The sequence below is a fragment of the Oncorhynchus clarkii genome, chromosome 19 (genome assembly GCF_045791955.1).
Source record: "Oncorhynchus clarkii lewisi isolate Uvic-CL-2024 chromosome 19, UVic_Ocla_1.0, whole genome shotgun sequence".
Taxonomy (NCBI): Eukaryota; Metazoa; Chordata; class Actinopteri; order Salmoniformes; family Salmonidae; genus Oncorhynchus; species Oncorhynchus clarkii.
The window spans coordinates 21,259,592-21,280,909 of NC_092165.1; the positions used below are offsets into that span (position 1 = coordinate 21,259,592).

The 21,318-nt window shown below is 41.5% G+C and overlaps 1 protein-coding gene across 8 annotated transcripts in view; it reads right to left on the reverse strand.

Annotated features, from left to right (window-relative positions):
- The window catches only part of LOC139374914 (transmembrane protein 131-like), a 103,022-nt gene that overhangs the window by 30,490 nt on the left and 51,214 nt on the right, over positions 1 to 21,318 (reverse strand). For all 8 annotated transcript variants that reach the window (XM_071116139.1, XM_071116137.1, XM_071116140.1 and 5 more), the window contains exons 6-11: positions 21,168 to 21,284; positions 20,308 to 20,412; positions 5,025 to 5,102; positions 3,370 to 3,550; positions 1,255 to 1,313; positions 1,029 to 1,134 (exon numbers count right to left, since the gene is read on the reverse strand). In XM_071116139.1, coding sequence (XP_070972240.1) covers positions 1,029 to 1,134; positions 1,255 to 1,313; positions 3,370 to 3,550; positions 5,025 to 5,102; positions 20,308 to 20,412; positions 21,168 to 21,284 — 646 coding nt within the window. The remainder of the gene's footprint in view (positions 1 to 1,028; positions 1,135 to 1,254; positions 1,314 to 3,369; positions 3,551 to 5,024; positions 5,103 to 20,307; positions 20,413 to 21,167; positions 21,285 to 21,318) is intronic.

Genomic DNA, 21,318 nt, shown 5'->3' on the forward strand with positions numbered 1-21,318 from the left:
GTTTAATGGTTGTAATAGGAGAAAACTAAGGATGGATAAACATTGCAGTTACTCCACAATACTAACCTAATTGACAAAGTGAAAAGAAGGAAGCCTGCAAAAAAATATGGCAAAGCAATCATTGTTTTGTCCTGAATACAAAGTATTATGTTTGGGGCAAATCCAATATAGTAGTACTGTGTATCTCACTCCAGATTTTCAAGCATAGTGTTGGCTGCATCATGTTATGGGTATGCTTGTAATCGCTAAAGACTGGAGAGCTTTTCAGGATAAAAAATAAATGTAATGGGAGCTAAGCACAGGCAAAACCCTAGAGGAGAACCTGGTTCAGTCTGCTTTCCACCAAACCAAGGGAGATTAATTCACTTTTCAGCAGGATAATAACCTAAAACACAAGGCAAAATCTACAATGGAGAAGACAGTGAATGTTCCTTAGTGTCTGAGTTACAGTTTTGACTTAAATCTACTTGAAAATCTATGGCAAGATCTGAAAATGGTCTAGAATTTTGAAAAGAATAATGGGCAGGTGTGGAAACCTCTTAGAGACTTACCCAGAAAGACTCACCGCTGTAATCACTGTGAAAGGTGTTTCTATGTGTGCATACTTATGTAAATTAGATTTCTGTATTTCATTTTCAACAACTTTGCAAAATTGTCTAGAAACATGTTTTCACTTTTTCATTATGATGTATTGTGCATAGATGGGTGGGGGAAAAAATAAGTAATCCATTTTGAATTCAGGCTGTCATTTTTTTTAAAGAATAAGTCAAGGGGTATGAATACTTTCTGAAGGCGCTGTACTACAACTCCTTTGGCCTTATTGCTTAAATATACATATACACACATGCTATCAACTCATTAGCAAAATATCTCACACAGCTGAGTTTGGTTGTTGCAGATGCTTGGGAATAATTTGATGATGACATATTAAGAGCAGTTCGCAAGTTCCTTTACTTTTAAGACATCAACATTATTACCACAAATGGCAAACAGACCCAGTATTCCTCTACTTTGCCATTTAAATGTACCTCTGCAGGCTAGAGTAGCCACTTGTGTGAAGTTTGTCGCTGATGTTCTCAGCAGGACTGGGCTGAACTCCAGAGCGCTGTCCACTTTGGATAACAACTGCAATTCCTAAGAAAAAAAGAACAACACTGCTGTTAGATACAATATAAACTCCTGCATGGGTAATACTGAAGACATATTAAATAGACTCCATTTAAGTACTATGCATGAGTTTGCACAGAAACTTACCTTCACATAAAGTTTCTTTCCTCCTGAATTCAACATACAAATTCCAATGTTTAACTCCCCTGTAGGATACAATTAAAACATAATAGGTTAATGACATGTTATCAACATAAATTACAGGATCGAATAAATACTGTATTGCTGCCCAACAAAACACTGAAAATTGCACTTCTCTCTGCCGCCAGTAGGTGTCACTATGCACATAAAATGGATACATCCACCTTGACAGACCGTCAATAACAAAGCAATCTTCGGGGCTACTTGACATGATTGAGAGCTCATCCTTTTAGGTACTGTGACTATATTCCATGCACATAATCTAAGAACGTAATGCTGATGCTCTATGATGCCCATTTCAAGGTAGAAGGTAAATGCCCCATCTATCCCATTCATGCATGCCAATCCCATCAGTTGTACAGAAGACAAAAATTGACTGATATAACTCCTCATATAAGGTCAGATGACTGTGACAATTAACGTAAAATTAGATCTAATGTTACTCACTAGGTAAAAGCGGTGCTACTTTGGTATGACCTGCACAGTAGCATTAAGTGAAAGGAGGTGATTACATTTACAATATGCTGCGATCATAAAAACGGAGTGCTCTAGCCTACAGCAGCATTGCAGCAGTTTGGTGGATGAAAGTGCTGAGTTGACACTTCGGGGCTGATTTCCTTGGCTCTGGCAATTCCTTTCAACCTCAGGTTTCTCTGCAAGTGAGACTGTGGATGAACAGTGCCTGTGCTACGGTTCACGCTTCATGACCAACACGTTCACTAGGGGTCACTAAGTTCAATGTTTTAGCACTGTTTCACAGAAATAAAATGTTCTATCTAATGTCAAATAATGCATGTTTTCTTTCACACATGAAAAGGTTGACTTTACAGCCATAGTGCAACTTAATCTAGGTCCGGGAAACAGACCCTAGTGTAAGTCTACTATTACAATGTAAATGGAGAAAGCCAGGAAAACATCCCTTAGTTGTTTATGATGTAGAGTCAGTGGACAGAAGAACAAGGAAAGAACATTTAATGTCCAAACTGTAAACAAATCTGCATCCCAAATGGCACCCAATTCCCTATATAGTGCACTACTTTTGACCAGAGCCCTATGGGTCCCAGTAAAAAGTAGTGGACTATGTAGGGAATTGGGTGCCATTTGGGACAAAACCAATGTTAATCTACCATCAATCTATAGGCTACATGCCTGGTGTGATTGTGATCTTCAAGCAGGGAGATGTAGTCTATTCTACACAATATAGTCTAGTCCTGATTAAGGAGCGCTAATGGCCCTGTGTATGTAATATGGGGTATGATGGTGATACAGGACGAACTCGCACCTATGGGGTGATCTAAGATCAGTTTTGTGGTATCCTCTCAAATGAGAATTTGGGGAAGGACATGTTTGATTCTACAACTAGCTTGGCTCCCTAGTAGCGCAGGTAACCTAGTGGTTAGAGTGTTGGGCCAGTAACCGAAAGGTTGCTGGATCGAATCCCCAAGCTGACATGGTAAAAATCAGTCGTTTTGCACCTGAGTAAGGCAGTTAACCCACTGTTCCCTGGGCGCCAAAAAACGTGGATATCGATTATGGCAGCCCCCCGCACGCACCTCTCTGATTCAGAGGGGTTGGGTTAAATGCGGAAAACACATTTCAGTTGAATGCATTAAGTTGTACAGCTGACTAGGTGTCACTGCATCTCAGTGCTTGAGGCGTCACTATAGACACTATGGTTCGAATCCAGGCTGTATCCCAACCGGCCGTGATTGGGAGTCCCATAGGGCGGCTCACAATTGGCCTAGCGACGTCCGGGTTTGGCCAGTGTAGGCCATCATTATAAATACAAATTTGTTTTTAACTGACTTGCCTAGTAAAATAAAGGTTCAATAAAATACAAAAAATATGCTCAATGGTAAGTGGTAAGGCTCCCAAATCCTAATCAGTGTTTCTCTCCGTTTTTTCTTGAGGCGGGGTGCAGAGGTCCCTAAACCAGCAGAACACCAACATTCTCTATTGAAACCTACCAACATCTGAAAATATTTGAAGTTATTCCTATAGCTCTCATGCCTTACCTCACCTCCACCCCAAAAAACTAGTCCCCTAGCCCCCGACACCCACCGTTGGCGGAGCAGCAGCCCGTCGCTGGGGCAACCAACAGGACCAGGATGTGCTCGATGACGTAGGGCTTGAGCTTGTCCAGGTCAGCAGGACGTTCTGTGTGCTCCGACAGCCTGATCTGGAGGTTGAGTCCCTGCTCCACCCTGGCCGCGTTGTCCTCAACGCTCTGGAAGCACGACCCCTGGGGATACGGCAGGAAAGGCATACCAGTTATGCAGAGGGAGCAAGGAGGGAGAAAGGGGCAGGGGGTTGGTTGAATAGAGCAAAGAGAGTATGAAGAGGCATGTAGAAGGAGCGATCAGTGGAATGTGGAGAGAGATGGGGGGGCACGAAAGGGGGATAGGGTGAGAGACAAATGAGTCAAATTGTGTAAGAAAAGGAAAAGAGGAAGCGATGAAGAGTGGGAGAATACTAAGAGTGTGGGTGCATGCTTGTACACACACACACACACACACACACACACACACACACACACACACACACACACACACACACACACACACACACACACACACACACACACACACACACACAGCTAGAGGTAAAACTATGGGCATCAACCTGCTTCTCTCCAGTCCCTCTGTACTGTACCTAACCCACAGACCCTGCCTTAAGCTGACAAGATCAGCATCTGAGGTGTGCAAAGCTCAGCGCAAACCAGGCCTTGTCATCTTAGGAGGAGTGACTCAGGCCTGGACTTAAGAAACAAGACAGCTCGCTATCCCTGGCTAGACCCCACAGGGCCTCGGCCTAAAATAACAAACACCAAGCCCCTGTGGATACAACAGATACACACAGACTACCGGTCACTTCCTGAAGAAGCCATATTAGTACTTATCCCCCCTGACCATAGAAGTTGGCTATACTTCACAAACAAATCTGGGATCAGGCTATACCCATACTAGTAGTATTCACAAGTCATTATGAACAAGCAAACAAAACAAAGTTGGGTTAGGTTTGGGAGATAGAGTGGTGGGTGGGGCTTGCACCATGGTGGTGATTGCGCCACCTGTGTTTAGGGAAGCTCCCGGCCAATTAACGGTCTCGTGAGAAAGCAATTATGCGCCTAGAAAGTGGTCTCACTGTCCTTGGGGCTTCTTGAGGAACCAGACTGCAGTCAGATATCACAACACTGCAGCTCACTCAATAGACGTCCCGTACACAACCTTTCAAACAATTTCATCACGAGCAATGATTCTGCAGTAAACTTTACAGCCACAATTCACGTAACATAGGTCTTATAACTGACTACAGGAGAATAACCCTTGTGATTACCGTGAAGCCAACACGATAGTGAGTAATCACAGTTAAGGAGTATTCAGCACTCATGTTGACAATAGTTGAAAAAAAGAATTAAATAAATAGTAAATGGCCATAAGTGCTATGAAAAGTTATTCTTACAGTTAGCATGGAATAAGGACTTTGTCATTTACATGTTTTGCCCTTTAAAACGCAAATAGGTTGTCTCGAAAATATAAAGTGGTCATACACATGCATATCTGTTTAGTTTGGCATTGTTTATATTTTTATCTCGTGTACATTTTTTTAACTAATGTAAAGTATATTTTTGGTCTGTTAAAAATGATAAACAATTTACAATTTACAAATTATAGTGAAAAGGGGGCGGTTTAAAAAAGTGATGAGATGCCCAGTACCTGCGGCTGGCTGTATATGCTCTTGGGTAAACTGCACTCCAGCAGTAGCCCCAGGATAGTGATGTTGGAAGAATTTTCCTGGAAGAGCAAAAACAGAGAACAAAGATCCAATGGCAGAAACATACAATCCAGAGGTTGATAAATCAGCCTTCATCCCAATGCTCTTTGATGAGACAAATAGCTTGAAAAGTCATGTTGATTAGACTAAACAAATTAAAAACAGTTGAATTAATCCAGATTAAATAACAAAATTACATCCACCACTCTTTTAGATGAAAGTCTAACAGGATTTATAAATACCATCATAGCACTGAGACTGCACTTGTGAAGGTGGTAAATGACCTTTTAATGGCGTCAGACCGAGACTCTGCATCTGTCCTCGTGGTCCTAGACCTTAGTGCTGCTTTTGATACCATCGATCACCACATTCTTTTGGAGAGATTGGAAACCCAAATTGGTCTACAAGGACAAGTTCTGGCCTGGTTTAGATCTTATCTGTCAGAAAGCTATCAGTTTGTCTATGTGAATGGTTTGTCCTCTGACAAATCAACTGTAAATGTCAGTGTTCCTCAAGGTTACATTTTAAGACCACTATTGTTTTCACTATATATTTTACCTCTTGGGCATGTCATTCGAAAACGTAATGTTAACTTTCACTGCTATGCGGATGACACAGCTATACATTTCAATGAAACATGGTGAAGCCCCAAAAGTGCCCTCGCTAGAAGCCTGTGTTTCAGACATAAGGAAGTGGATGGCTGCAAACTTTCTACTTTTAAACTCGGACAAAACAGAGATGCTTGATCTAGGTCCCAAGAAAAAAAGAGATCTTCTGTTGAATCTGACAATTAATCTTGATGGTTGTACAATCTCTCAAATAAAACTGGGAAGGACCTCGGCGTTACTCTGGACCCTGATCTAATTTTTGACAAACATATTAAGACTGTTTCAAGGACAGCTTTTTTCCATCTACGTAACATTGCAAAAATCATAAACTTTCTGTCCAAAAATGATGCAGAAAAATGTATCCATGCTTGTGTTACTTCTAGGTTAGACTACTGCAATTCTCTACTTTCCGGCTACCCGGATAAAGCACTAAATAAACTTCAGTTAGTTCTAAATACAGCTGCTCGAATCTTGACTAGAACCAAAAAATTTGATAATATTACTCAAGTGCTAGCCTCCCTACACTGGCTTCTTGTTAAGGCAATGGCTGATTTCAATGTTTTACTGCTAACCTACAAAGCATTACATGGGCTTGCTCCTACCCAACTTTCCCAATTTGGTCCTGCCGTACATACCTACATGTGCGCTACGGTCACAAGACGCAGGCCGCCTAATTGTCCCTAGAATTTCTAAGCAAACAGATAGAGGCAGGGCTTTCTCCTTTAGTGGGTCATATAATTGAGTGTAGTCTGGCCCAGGAGTGTGAAGGTGAACGGAAAGGCTCTGGAGCAACGAACCGCCCTTGCTGTCTCTGCCTGGCCGGTTCCCCTCTCTCCACTGGGATTCTCTGCCTCTAAACCTATTACAGGGGCTGAGTCACTGGCTTACTGGTGCTCTTCCATGCCGTCCCTAGGAGGGGTGCGTCACATGAGTGGGTTGAGTTACTGACGTGATCTTCCAGTCTGGGTTGGCACCCCCCCTTGGGTTGTGCTGTGGCGGAGATCATTGTGGGCTATACTAGGCCTTGTCTCAGGATGGTAAATTGGTGGTTGAAGATATTCCTCTAGTGGTGTGGGGGCTGTGCTTTGGCAAAATGGGTGGGGTATATCCTGACTGTTTGGCCCTGTCCAGGGGTATCATCGGATGGGGCAACAGTGTCTCCTGACCCCTCCTGTCTCAGCCTCCAGTATTTATGCTGCAGTAGTTTATGTGTCGGGGGGCTAGGGTCAGTTTGTTATATCTGGAGTACTTCTCCTGTCCTATTTGGTGTCCTGTGTGAATCTAAGTGTGCGTTCTCTAATTCTCTCCTTCTCTCTTTCTTTCTCTCTCTCGGAGGACCTGAGCCCTTGGACCATGCCTCAGGACTACCTGGCATGATGACTCCATGATGACTCCTTGCAGTCCACCTGGCCGTGCTGCTGCTCCAGCTTCAACTGTTCTACCTGCGGCTATGGAACCCTGACCTGTTCACCGGACATGCTACCTGTCCCAGACCTGCTGTTTTCAACTCTCTAGAGACAGCAGGAGCGGTAGAGATACTCTTAATGATCGGCTATGAAAAGCCAACTGACATTTACTCCTGAGGTGCTGACTTGTTGCACCTCAACAACTACTGTGATTATTATTATTTGACCATGCTGGTCATTCCTAGGTTTTGGTCTTTCTAGGGAGTTTTTCCTAGCCACCGCGCTTCTACACCTGCATTGCTTGCTGTTTGGGGTTTTAGGCTGGGTTTCTGTACAGCACTTTGAGATATCAGCTGATGTACGAAGGGCTATATAAATATATTGTATTTGATTTGATTTGATTTAACATACAATTGAAGTCAGAAGTTTACATACACCTCAGCCAAATACATTTAATCTCAGTTTTTCACAATTCCTGACATTTAAATCCTGGTAAAAGTTCAGTCTTAGGTCAGTTAGGATCACCACTTTATTTTAAGAATGTGAAATGTCAGGATAATATTAGAGAGAATTACTTATTTCAGCTTTTATTTCTTTTTTCACATTCCCAGTAGATCAGAAGTTTACAAACACTCAATTAGTTTTTAGTAGCATTGCCATTAAATTGTTTAAGTTGGGTCAAATGTTTCAGGTAGCCATCCACATGCTTCCCACAATAAGTTGGGTGCATTTTGGCCCATTCCTGTAACTGAGTCAGGTTTGTAGGCCTCCTTGCTCGCACACGCATTTTCAGGTCTGCCCTCAAATAGATTGAAGTCAGGGCTTAATGATGGCCACTCCAATACCTTGACGTTGTTGTCCTTAAGCCATTTTGCCACAACTTTGGAAGTATGCTTGGGGTCATTGTCCATTTGGAAGACCCATTTGCGACCAAGCTTTAACTTCCTGACTGATGTCTTGAGATGTTGCTTCAATATATCCACGTAATTTTCCAACCTCATGATGCCATTTATTTTGTGAAGTGCACTAGTTCCTCCTGCAGCAAAGCACCCCCACAACATGATGCTGCCACCCCCGTGCTTCATGGTTGGGATGGTGTTCTTCGGCTTGCAAGCCTCCCCATTTTTCCTCCAAACATAACGATGGTCATTATGGCCAAACAGTAACATTTTTATTTCATCAGACCAGAGGACATTTCTCCAAAAAGTACGATCTTTGTCCCCATGTGCACTTGCAAACCGTAATCTTTTTCCTCCAGCATCTTCACAAGGTCGCTGCTGTTGTTCTGGGATTTATTTGCACTTTTTGCAACAAAGTATGTTCATCTCTAGGAGACACGTCTCCTTCCTGAGCGGTATGACATCTGCGTGGACCCATGGTGTTTGTACTTGTGTACTATTGTTTGTACAGATGAACGTGGTACCTTCAGGTGTTTGGAAATTGCTCCCAAGGGTGAACCAGACTTGTGGAGTTCTACAAAAACATTTCTGAGGTCTTGACTAATTTCTTTTGATTTTCCCATGATGTCAAGCAAAGAGGCACTGAGTTTGAAATACATCCACAGGTACACCTCCAATTGAATCAAATGATGTCAATTAGTCTATCAGAAACTTCTAAAGTCATGACATCATTTTCTGGAATTTTCCAAGCTGTTTAAAGGTACAGTCAACTTAGTGTATGTAAACTTCTGACCCACTGGAATTGGGATACAGTGAATTATAAGTGAAATAATCTGTCTGTAAACCATTGTCGGAAAAATGACTTGTGTCATGCACAAAGTAGATGTACTAACCGACTTGCCAAATCTATAGTTTGTTAAGAAGAAATTTGTGGAGTGGTTGAAAAACAAGTTTTAATGACTCCAACCAAAGTGTATGTAAACTTCCGACTTCAACTGTACATGAACAGCATATTTGCCATCTCAGTCATTGAACCCTTTTACCTTTGTGGTTCTGGACAAGGTTGTTCTTTGTGAACTGTTGATGTAAAAAGGGTTTTATAAATTCAAAACTGATTAATTGATTTATTAACATGACCTGTAGGTTATCCCAACCACAAGGCAGATCTCTTTTACACTATTACAACACAAGTATTCACCAGTCAATACCTTAGACTTCGGTAACAGTATTTATACATGACAGTGTATTTGGATTGGTGCATAGTGCATTATTTAATATCAAAAGTAGTGGTGAGATCAAAGCTACACACAGTGAAATAACAGTTACCTCATCCAACGACTTGGTCAGAAAGAGGGGGGGGGGGGGGTGGAGACAAAAAGAGAGCGAGAGAGACAATTTCAACCTCTCCACTAAAGAGAGCCACAGAGAGAAAGAAAGAGAAAGAAAGAGAGAGAGAAATAAAGTGACAGAGAGTAAAGAAATAAAGAGAAGGGGGAACTAAATTTGAATCTGTCTGCTCAAGCTCGGTCTATATTTAAACCTGTTTATGTGTTCAGCAGCTCAACAGGCCATGTTACAGAGACACAAACACCATACAGGAACGACTTTACTCTCACAACACCTGTCTAATAATAACGAAACCTCTCATAAAAGTATATCCAGATCAGTGAAGAAACAATGGTTGTGTCCCAGATGGCACCCTATTCCATTTATAGTGCACTTCTTCACCAAAACCCTATTTTCTATATAGTGCACTGGTCAAAAGTTGTGCACTATATAGGCAATAGGGTGCCATTTATTTAAAACGCAGCCCATATGTTGTCTTGTAAAACTTTAGTTTCGCACTCCATATAGTGCCTTCAGTGCTGTAACAGAAGAAGTGTGTTCAAAATAAGTGGTTGAGTATATAAGTAAACCATACTGTGAAATAACAACGACAATCTTGGCCCCCCCCCCAAAAAAAAAAACAAACTAGAAGCCAGTCTGAGTGATTGTGGGAACGCAGCCAGGCTGACATTTTGAAACTGCCACCCGCTTCCTGTTGCCGTGGGTAACGTTCCTCCGAAGAAGCCTCGTGCCGCTTTCACTCCTTCCCTTGATGTTTTTAAAAGTGGGTGAGAGTACGTGTGTGATGTGACTATTTGCATGCTCCTTGTGTGTGTGTGTGTTTGATTAGACACAAGTGTGTGATTCTGTATACACAAATATAAAAGTGATTGATCATGAGTGTGCATGCATCGACAGTGTCTGCATGCATGAATGTGTATATACCTCGTGTACGTACGTACGCCTCTCATGTAAATGTGTGTTTATGCCTCTGGTTTGTTCGTGTGTGTATGTGTGTGTGTGTGTGTGTGTGTGTGTGTGTGTGTGTGTGTGTGTGTCTTAATGTGTTGGGTTATCTCTGTGTCAGGACTGGCAAATAGGGGAAGTCAGCTGCTGATGGCTATCAGATGTCAGACACAATACAACAACCGGTGTATGTTGTGGTAAATGTGTTTGTTTGTAGGTATGATGTGAGCCTGGAATGCTCATTGTGGAGCTAGAGGAGTTAGAGCCCTGTCGATCTTATCCATGAACATAGACAGGGCTCTAACTCCTCTAGCTCCTCAATGAGATAGGGTGCAGGCCCGGCAGCAGCCAGCCTGCCAGTTTCGTGGAGTCTGCCACTAGCATAGCACAGTCTGTGTAGTCAGCTCAGCTATCTCCATTGAGACCGTGTCTGTGCCTCGATCTAGGTTGGGCAAAACTAAACATGGCGGTGTTCGCCTTAACAATCTCACTGGAATAAAGACCTCCATTCCTGTCATTATTGAAAGAGATTGTGATATCTCACATCTCAAAATAGGGCTACTTACAGTGCCTTACAAAAGTATTCATCCCCCTTGGCGTTTTTCCTATTTTGTTGCATTACAACCTGTAATTTAAATTGATTTTGGGGGGATTACATGTAATGGACATACACAAAAAAGTCCAAATTGGTGAAGTGAAATGAAAAAAAATTACTTGTTAAAAAAAAAAGTTTTTTAAGCGAACGGAAAAAAGTGGTGCGTGCATATGTATTCACCCCCTATGCTATGAAGCCCCTAAAGAAGATCTGGTGCAAACAATTACCTTCAGAAGTCACATAGTTAGTTAAATAAAGTCCACCTGTGTGTAATCTAAGAGTCACATGATCTCAGTATATAAACAACTGTTCTGAAAGGCAAAAATGTCTGCAACACCACTAAGCAAGGGGCACCATCAAGCAAGCGGCACCATGAAGACCAAGGAGCTCTCCAAACAGGTCAGGGATAAAGTTGTGGAGAAGTACAGATCAGGGTTGGGTTATAAAAAAATATCTGAAACTTTGAACATCCAACGGCGCACCATTAAATCCAATATAAATTGTTTTAAAGAATATGACACCACAACAAACCTGCCAAGAGAGGGCCGCCCACCAAAACTCACAGACCAGGCAAGGAGGGCATTAATCAGAGGCAAAAAAGAGACGAAAGATAACCATAAAGGAGCTGCAAAGCTCCACAGCGGAGATTGGAGTATCTGTCCATAAGAACACTTTAAGCCGTACACTTCACAGAGCTGGGCTTTATGGAAGAGTGGCCAGAAAAAAGTCATTGCTTAAAGAAAGAAATAAGCAAACACGTTTTGTGTTCACCAAAAGGCATGTGGAAGTCACCCCAAACATATGGAAGAAGGAACTCTGGTCAGATGAGACTAAAATTGAGCTTTTTGCCCATTAAGGAAAACACTATGTCTAGCGCAAACCAACACCTCTCATCACCCCGGGAACACCATCCACAGTGAAGCATGGTGGTGGAGGCAGCATCATGCTATGGAGATGTTTTTTTATCGGCAGGGACTGGGAAACTGGTCAGAATTTAAGGAATGATGGATGGGGCTAAATACAGGGAAATTCTTGAGGGAAACCTGTTTCAGTCTTCCAGAGGTTTGAGACTGGGACGGATGTTCACCTTCCAGCAGGACAATGACCCTAAGCATACTGGTAAATCATACTGCTAAGTGGTTTAACCTCTCTGGGATATGTGGAACGGTAGCGTCCCACCTCGCCAACAGCCAGTAAAAGTGCAGGGCGCCAAATTCAAAACAACAAAAATCTCATAATTAAAATTCCTCAAGCATACAAGTATTTTACACCATTTTAAAGATAAAATTCTCGTTAATCCGGCCATAGTGTCTGATTTCAAAAAGGCTTTACAGCGTTTGGGCGTTTGGTAAACAAATCCAAACGCGCGTGCTGGTCCAGTCTAACTTCGGACGAAAAGTTCAAAAAGTTATATCACATGTCGTAGGAACATATCAAACTAAGTATAGAATCAATCTTTAGGATGTTTTTATCATAAATCTTCAATAATGTTCCAAAAGGAGAATTTCTATGTCTGTAGAAAAGCAATGGAACGAGAGCTAACTCTCTCGTGACCGCGCGTCACGAGCCTGTGGCACTCTGCCAGACACCTGGCTCAATCCCCTCTCATTCAGCCCCCCTTCATAGTAGAAGCCTCAAACAAAGTTCTAAAGACTGTTGACATCTAGTGAAAGCCTTAGGAAGTGCAATATGACCCAATTTATACTGTATATTGGAATGGCAAAGAGTTGTAAAAACTACAAACCTCAGATTTCCCACTTACTGGTTAGATTTTTTCTCAGGTTTTTGCCTGCCATATGAGTTCTGTTATACTCACAGACATCATTCAAACAGTTTTACAATACTACAATACTACTAATAATATGCATATATTAGCATCTGGGACAGAGTAGCAGGCAGTTTACTCTGGACACCTTATTCATCCAAGCTACTCAATACTGCCCCCATGTCACCAAGAAGTTAAGGGGAAACATTTAAATGTCTTGGAATGGCCTAGTCAAACATTAATCCAATTGAGAATCTGTGGTATGACTTAAAGATGGCTGTACACCAGTGGAACCCATCCAACTTGAAGGAGCTGGAGCAGTTTTGCCTTGAAGAACGGGCAAAAATCCCAGTGGCTAGATGTGCAACACTTAGAGACATTCCCCAAGCTGTAATTACTGCAAAAGGTGGCTTTACAAAGTATTGACTTGGGGGGTGAATAGTTATGCACGTTCAAGTTCTGTTTTTTTTGTGTTTATTTCTTGTTTGTTTCACAATAAAAAATATTTTGCATCTTCAAAGTGGTAGGCATGTTGTGTAAATCAAATGATACAACCCCCCCCCCCCAAAAAAAAATATATTTTAACTACTTTCGCAAGCCACTTTAATGTTAGATCTCTCACTTTCAAGGCAGTTATAGTCAATTAATTAATCACTAATCATAATCTTGATGTGATTTGCCTGACTGAAACACGGCTTAAGCATGATGAATTTACTCTGTTAAATGAGGCCTCTCCTTCTGGTTACACTAGTGACTATATCCCCCGCGCATCCCGCAAAGACGAAGGTGTTGCTAACATTTACAATACCAACATTTTAATTTACAAAAAAAATGATGACTGCGTTTTTGCCTTTTGAGCTTCTAGTCATGAAATCAATGCAGCCTACTAAATCACTTTTTATAGCGGTCCTCATTGAGTTCCCTGAATTCCTATCGGACCTTGTAGTCATGGCAGATTCTAATTTTTGGTAACTTTAATATTGACATGGAAAAGTCCACAGACCCACTCCAAAAGGCTTTCGGAGCCATCATCGACTCAGTGGGTTTTGTCCAACATGTCTCCGGACCTACTCACTGCCACAGTCATACTCTGGACCTAGTTTTGTCACATGGAATAAATATTGTGTATCTTAATGTTTTTCCTCATAATCCTGGACTATCGGACCACCATTTTATTATGTTTGCAATCACAACAAATAATCTGCTCAGACCCCAACCGAGGCTCATCAAAAGCTGTGCTATAAATTCTTGAACAACCAAAAGATTCCTAGATGCCCTTATAGACTCCCTCTACCTACCCAAAGACGTCAGAGTACAACAATCGTTTAACCACCTAACTGAGGAACTAAATTTAACCTTGCGTAATACCCTAGATGCAGTCACAACTAGAGGTTGACCGATTAATCGGAATGGCTGATTAATTAGGGCCAATTTAAAGTTTTCATAACAATCGGAAATCTGTATTTTTGGACACTGATTTGGCCGATTTTATTATTATTATTATTATTATTTTTACAACTTTATTTAATTAGGCAAGTCAGTCAAGAAAACATTCTTATTTTCAATGACGGCCTAGGAACGGTGGGTTAACTGCCTTGTTCAGGGGCAGAACGACAGATTTTTTACCTTGTCAGCTCAGGGATTCAATCTTGCAACCTTACGGTTAACTAGTCCAACGCTCTAACCACCTGCTTTACATTGCACTCCACAAGGAGCCTGCCTGTTACGAGAATGCAGAAAGAAGCCAAGGTAAGTTGCTAGCTAGTATTAAACTTATCTTATAAAAAACAATCAATCAATCATAATCACTAGTTAACTACACATGGTTGATGATATTACTAGTTTATCTAGCGTGTCCTGCGTTGCATATAATCGATGCGGTGCGCTTCCGCGAAAAAGGACTGTCGTTGCTCCAACGTGTACCTAAACATAAACATCAATGCCTTTCTTAAAATCAATACACAGGTATATATTTTTTAACCTGCATATTTACACCTGCTAACATGAATTTATTTTAACTAGGGAAAATGTGTCACTTCTAACGCAACAGAGTCAGGGTATATGCAGCAGTTTGGGCCGCCTGGCTCGTTGCGAACTGTGTGAAGACTATTTCTTCCTAACAAAGACAGCTAACTTCGCCAAACGGGGGATGATTTAACAAAAGCGCATTTGCGAAAAAAGCACAATCGTTGCACGACTGTACCTAACCATAAACATCAATGCCTTTCTTAAAATCAATACACAGAAGTATATATTTTTAAACCTGCATATTTACCTAAAATAAATCCAGGTTAGCAGGCAATATTAACCAGTTGAAATTGTGTCACTTCTCTTGCGTTCAATGCACGCAGAGTCGGGGTATATGCAACAGTTTGGGCCGCCTGGCTCGTTGCGAACTAATTTGCCAGAATTTTATGTAATTATGACATAACATTGAAGATCATGCAATGTAACCGGAAGGATTTAGACTAGACCACCCGTAAGATAAAATACGGAACAGTTCGGTATTTCACTGAAAGAATAAACGTTTTGTTTTCGAGATGATAGTTTCCGTATTCTACCATATTAATGACCTAAGGCTCGTATTTCTGTGTTATTGTGTTATAATTAAGTCTATGATTTGATATTTGATGGAGCAGTCTAACTGAGAGGTGGTAGGCAGCAGCAGGCTCGAAAGCATTCATTCAAACAGCATTTTCATGCGTTTTGCCAGCAGCTCTTTGCAATGCTTCAAGCATTGCGCTGTTTATGACTTCAAGCCTATCAACTCCCGAGATTAGGCTGGTGTAACCGATGTGAAATGGCTAGCTAGTTAGCGGGGTGTGCGCTAATATTGTTTCAAACGTCACTCGCTCTCAGACTTGGAGGTGTTGTTCCCCTTGCTCTGCAAGGGCCGCGGCTTTTGTGGAGCAAGGGTAACGCTGTTTCGAGGGTGGCTGTTGTCGATGTGTTCCTGGTTCGAGCCCAGGTAGGAGCGAGGAGAGGGACGGAAGCTATACTGTTACACTGGCAATACTAAAGTGCCTATAAGAACATCCAATAGTCAAAGGTATATGAAATACAAATCGTATAGAGAGAAATAGTCCTATAATTCCTATAATAACTACAACCTAAAACTTCTTACCTGGGAATATTGAAGACTAATGTTAAAAGGAACCACCAGCTTTCATATGTTCTCATGTTCTGAGCAAGGAACTTAAATGTTAGCTTTCTTACATGGCACATATTGCACTTTTAGTTTCTTCTCCAACACTTTGTTTTTGCATTATTTAACTTCTCTAGGGTAGGGGGCAGCATTTGGAATTTTGGATGAAAGGCATACCCAAATTAAACGGCCTTCTACTCGGGCCCAGAAGATAGGAATTGCATATAATTAGATTTGGATAGAAAACACTTTAAAGTTTCCAAAACTGTTAACATAATGTCTGTGAGTATAACAGAACTGATTTGGCAGGCGAAAACCTGAGAAAAATCCATTCAGGAAGTAGGATTATTTTGTCGTTGTAGTTTTCTATTCAATGCCATTTACAGTATCCATTGACTTAGGACTCAAATTGCCGTTCCTATGCCTTCCACTAGATGTCAACAGTCTTTAGAAATTGTTTCAGGCTTGTATTCTGAAAAATGAGGGAGTAAGAGCAGTCTGAATGAATGGACCCTGCCGTGTCACAAAGCTTTTTCATGCGCACAACCAGAGAGAGTGCCTTTCTTGTTTACCTTTTATATTGCCGACGTTATTGTCCGGTTGAAATATTATAGATCATTTAGGCTAAAAACAACCTGAGGGTGGATATAAACATTGTTTGACATGTTTCTATGAACTTTACGGATACAATTTGGATGTTTTTCTGCCTGTTGTGACTGCGTTTGAGCCTGTGGATTACTGAAGAAAACGCAAACAAAACTGAGGTTTTCGGATATAAAGAGAGACTTTATCGAACAAAAGGAACATCTATTGAATAAATGAATGTCTTCTGAGTGCAAACATATGAAGATCATCAAAGGTAAGGGATTCATTTTATGTCTATTTCTGACTTGTGTAACTCTTCTACTTGGCTGGTTACTGTTTGTAATGATTTGTCTGCTGGGCTATGTTCTCAAATAATTGTAAGGTATGATTTTGCCGTAAAGCATTTTTGAAATCTGACACTGTGGTTGGATTCACAAGAAGTTCATCTTTAAACCTATGTTTAATAGTTGTATTTTTTCTTAATTTTTTATAATGAGTATTTCTGAATTTGGCGCTCTGCAATCTCACTGGATGTTGGCTAGGTGGGACACCCTAGAGAGGTTAAACCAAATTGAACATGTTTCATTATTTATTTGAGGCTAAATTGATATAATTGATGTATTATATTAAGTTAAAATAAGTGTTCATTCAGTATTGTTGTAATTGTCATTATTACAAATACATTTTAAAAATAAATTTGAAATAAAAAACAAAACGGCCGATTAATCGATATCTGCTTTAACTGGTCCTCCAATAATTGGTATCGGCGTTGAAAAATCATAATCGGTCGACCTCTAGTCGCAACCCTAAGAAACTAGCTTCCTGGTATACAGAAAATACCCGAGCCTTGTAGCAAGCTTCCAGAAAATTGGAACAGAAATGGCGCTACACCAAACTGGAAGTCTTCTGACTAGCTTTGAAAGACAGTACCATGCAGTAACGAAGACCCCACATTTCTTGAGCAATCATCCTATTTTTCCAACTTAATTGAGGAGAATAAGAACAATCCAAAATGTATTTTTGATACTGTTGTAAAGCTAACTAAAAAGCAGCATTCCCCAAGAGAGGATGGCTTTCATTTCAGCAGTGATACATTCATGAACTTATTTGACGAAAAGAGCATGATCATTAGAAAGCAAATTACAGACTCCTCTTTAAATCTGCGTATTTCTCCAAAGCTCAGTTGTCCTGAGTCTGCACAACACTGCCAGGACCTAGGATCAAGGGAGACACTATCATTATTTAATCCTATATCTCTCGACACACTAATGAAACCTTATGGCTGCATACTGGACCCTATTCCAACTAAACTACTGAAAGAGCTGCTTCCTGTGCTTGGCCCTCCTATGTTGAACATAATAAATGGCTCCCTATCCACCAGATGTGTACCAAAGCCTATCTTGAAAAAGCCAAACCTTGACCCAGAAAAAAACTAAATTGGCCTATATCGAATCTCCCATTCCTCTCAATTAAAAAAAAAAAAAGCAACTCACTGCCTTGCTGAAGACAAACAATGTATACGAAACGGTTCAGTCTGATTTATGACCCCATCATAGCACTGAGACTGCACTCGTGAAGGTGGTAAATTACATTTTAATGGCGTCAGACCAAGGCTCTGCATCTGTCCTCGTGCTCCTAGACCTTAGTGCTGCTTTTGATACCATCGATCACCACATCATTTTGGAGAGATTGGAAACCCAAATGGGTCTACACAGACAAGCTCTGGCCTGGTTAAGATCTTATCTGTCGGAAAGATATCAGTTTGTCTCTGTAGATGGTTTGTCCTCTGAGAAATCAACTGTAAATTTCGGTGTTCCTCAAGGTTCTGTTTTAAGACCACTATTGTTTTCACAATATATTTTACCTCTTGGTGATGTCATTCAGAAACATAATGTAACTTTCACTGCTATGCGGATGATACACAGCTGTACATTTCAATGAAACATGGTGAAGGCCCAAAATTGCCCTCCCTGGAAGACTGTGTTTCAGACATTTGGAAGTAGATGGCGGCAAATGTTGTACTTTTAAACTCGGACAAAACAAAGATGCTTGTTCTAGGTCCCAAGAAACAAAATATCTTCTGTTGGATCAAACAATTAATATTGATGGTTGTACAGTCGTCTCAAATAAAACTGAAGGACATTGGCGTTACTCTGGACCCTGATCTCTCTTTTGACGAACATATCAAGACTGTTTCAAGGATAGCTTTTTAACATTGCAAAAATCCGAAACTTTGTCCAAAAATGATGCAGAAAAATTCCTCCATGCTTTTGTCACTTCTAGATTAGACGACTGCAATGCTCTACTTTCTAGCTACCCGGATAAAGCAATAAATAAACTTCAGTTAGTGCTAAACACGGCTGCTCGAATCTTGAATAGAACCATATCATATTACTCCAGTGATAGACTATCTACACTGGCTTCCTGTTAAGGCTAGGGCTGATTTCAAGGTTTTACTGCAAACCTACAAAGCTTTACATGGGCTTGCTCCTACCTATTTATCCGAATTGGTTGTGCCATACATACCTACACGTACGCTACGGTCACAAGATGCAGGCCTCCTTACTGTCCCTAGAATTTCTAAGCAAACAGATGGAGGCAGGGCTTTCTCCTATTCTCCATTTTCATGGAATGGTCTGCCTATCCATGTGAGAGACGCAGACTCGGTCTCGACCTTTGAGTCTTTATTGAAGACTCATCTCTTCAGTAGGTCCTATGATTGAGTGTAGTCTGGCCCAGGGGTGTGAAGGTGAACGGAAAGGCACTGCAGCGACGAACTGCCCTTACTGTCTCTGTCTGGCCGGTTCCCCTCTCTCCACTGGGATTCTCTGCCTCTAACCCTATTACGGGAGCTGAGTCACTGGCTTACTGGTGCTCTTCCATGCCGTCCCTAGCAGGGGTGCGTCACTTGAGTGGGTTGATTCACTGATTTGGTCTTCACTGATTTGGTGCCCCCCTTGGGTACGTGCCGTGGGGATTATCTTCGTAGGCTATACTCCGCCGTAGGCTATACTCCGCCATATCTCTTTAGTGGTGTGAGGGCTGTGCTTTGGCAAAGTGGGTGGGGTTATATCCTGCCTGGTTGGACAGGGCCACAGTGTCTCCCAACCCCTCCTGTCTCAGCCTCCAGTAATTATGCTGCAATAGTTTATGTGTCGGAGGGCTAGGGTTAGTCTGTTATATCTGGAGTATTTCTCCTGTCTTATCCACTGTCCTGTGCGAATTTAATTGTTCTCTCTCTCTCTTTTCTCTCTTCTCTCGATGGACCTGAGCCCTAGGACCATGCCTCAGAACTACCTGACCTGATGACTCCTTGCTGTCCCCAGTCCACTTGGTCATGCTGCTGCTCCAGTTTCAACTATTCTGCCTGCGGCTATGGAACCCTAACCTGTTCACCGGAAGTGCTACCGCATCTGCTGTCTCTAACTCTGAATGATCGGCTATGAAAAGCCAACTGACATTTACTCCTGAGGTGCTGACCTGTTGCACCCTCTACAACCACTGTAAGTATTGTTATTTGATCCTGCTGGTCATCTATGAACGTTTGAACATCTGGCCATGTACTGTTATAATCTCCACTCGGCACAGCCAGAAGAGGACTGGCCACCCCTCAGAGCCTGGTTCCTCTCTAGGTTTCTTCCTAGGTTCCTGCCTTTCTAGGGAGTTTTTCCCTAGCCACCGTGCTTCTACATCTGCATTGCTTGCTGTTTGAAGTTTTAGACTGGGTTTCTGTAGAGCACTTGGTGACATCGGCTGATGTAAAAAGGGCTTTGTAAATACATTTGATTGATATGTGTGTGGCATTATGGTACATGTTGAGGTAAACATATCTATCCTGTTGCCACATGTTGTCTGTTGACTTTCTTGTCCAGGAACAATTGCCTGTTGGGAAATAAATAAAGTGTATCAAGTTGAATGGAATGGACGTACCTGAGTTTGGCTCAGCTTGATGCTCTGGATGTGGGGGAATATGAGGACGCTGTCCTTCCTATAGACCCCCTTTAAAGAGCCCCGGTGGACGCCCAACCCCAAAACCTGAATGAAAGGACATCACTATTAAGGGACCGTTCATATAAATTACTAAAATTACTTATTTTACCTTGAGAGATATTTAATGTGTCAGAAGAGAGAGCAATTAAAAAGTGGAGTTTTGTTTACTTGGCCATTTTAAAAGGGACTGATTAGACCACAGAATATTAAATCACAAAACAAAGAGTGTGAATGAATCCAAGGTAGCATGCTAATATTGCTTATGCTAATAGAGGCCATGAAGTATACAACCCTAGAGAGTGGATCATCTTAATATCACAATACCCATAGTTTATTCAATGGAAACATAAGTCATTTAATGATTGGGTAAATTGTCCCTTTTCACTGATAAACAGTATATATTTAGGCATAGGCACCCTTATCTCCCTACCAAGAACCATGAAATAATGCTTAATTAACTATTAATAGTGCTTATGTCACTCTTAACACCCATCTGCTTTGATGAGTCTTTAAAGGTCAGGGGTCAAGGGTGCCAAATATCACATCATAGCAGTTACTTCCTGTGTTGCAAAACTGTTGCAAAACTAACTTCCACCGGGCACGCAATGTTCTTTTTTAGACCGTATAAAAAAAAAATGGTTGTGGGTCAGGGCATACGTCCCAAATAGAACCCTAGTCTATAGTGCACTACTTTTGACCAGAGTCATGTGTGCACTGGTGAAAAGTAGTGCACTAAATAGGGAGCCGTTTGTGAAGCAGAACGGGTAGTGTTAGTATCATATGCTCGTATGACTACTGACCTGGTAAGAGAGCACCCCATGGGCTGATGTGTTTATAAATAATGAGTTTTCTATGATGCCCTCCTCTGTCGGGAGGAAGACGAGTTTAAATGAGGCCTTCCCTCGGGGTGGGATTACCTGAAAGCAGACAGGACACGGGGTCAGGGTTCAC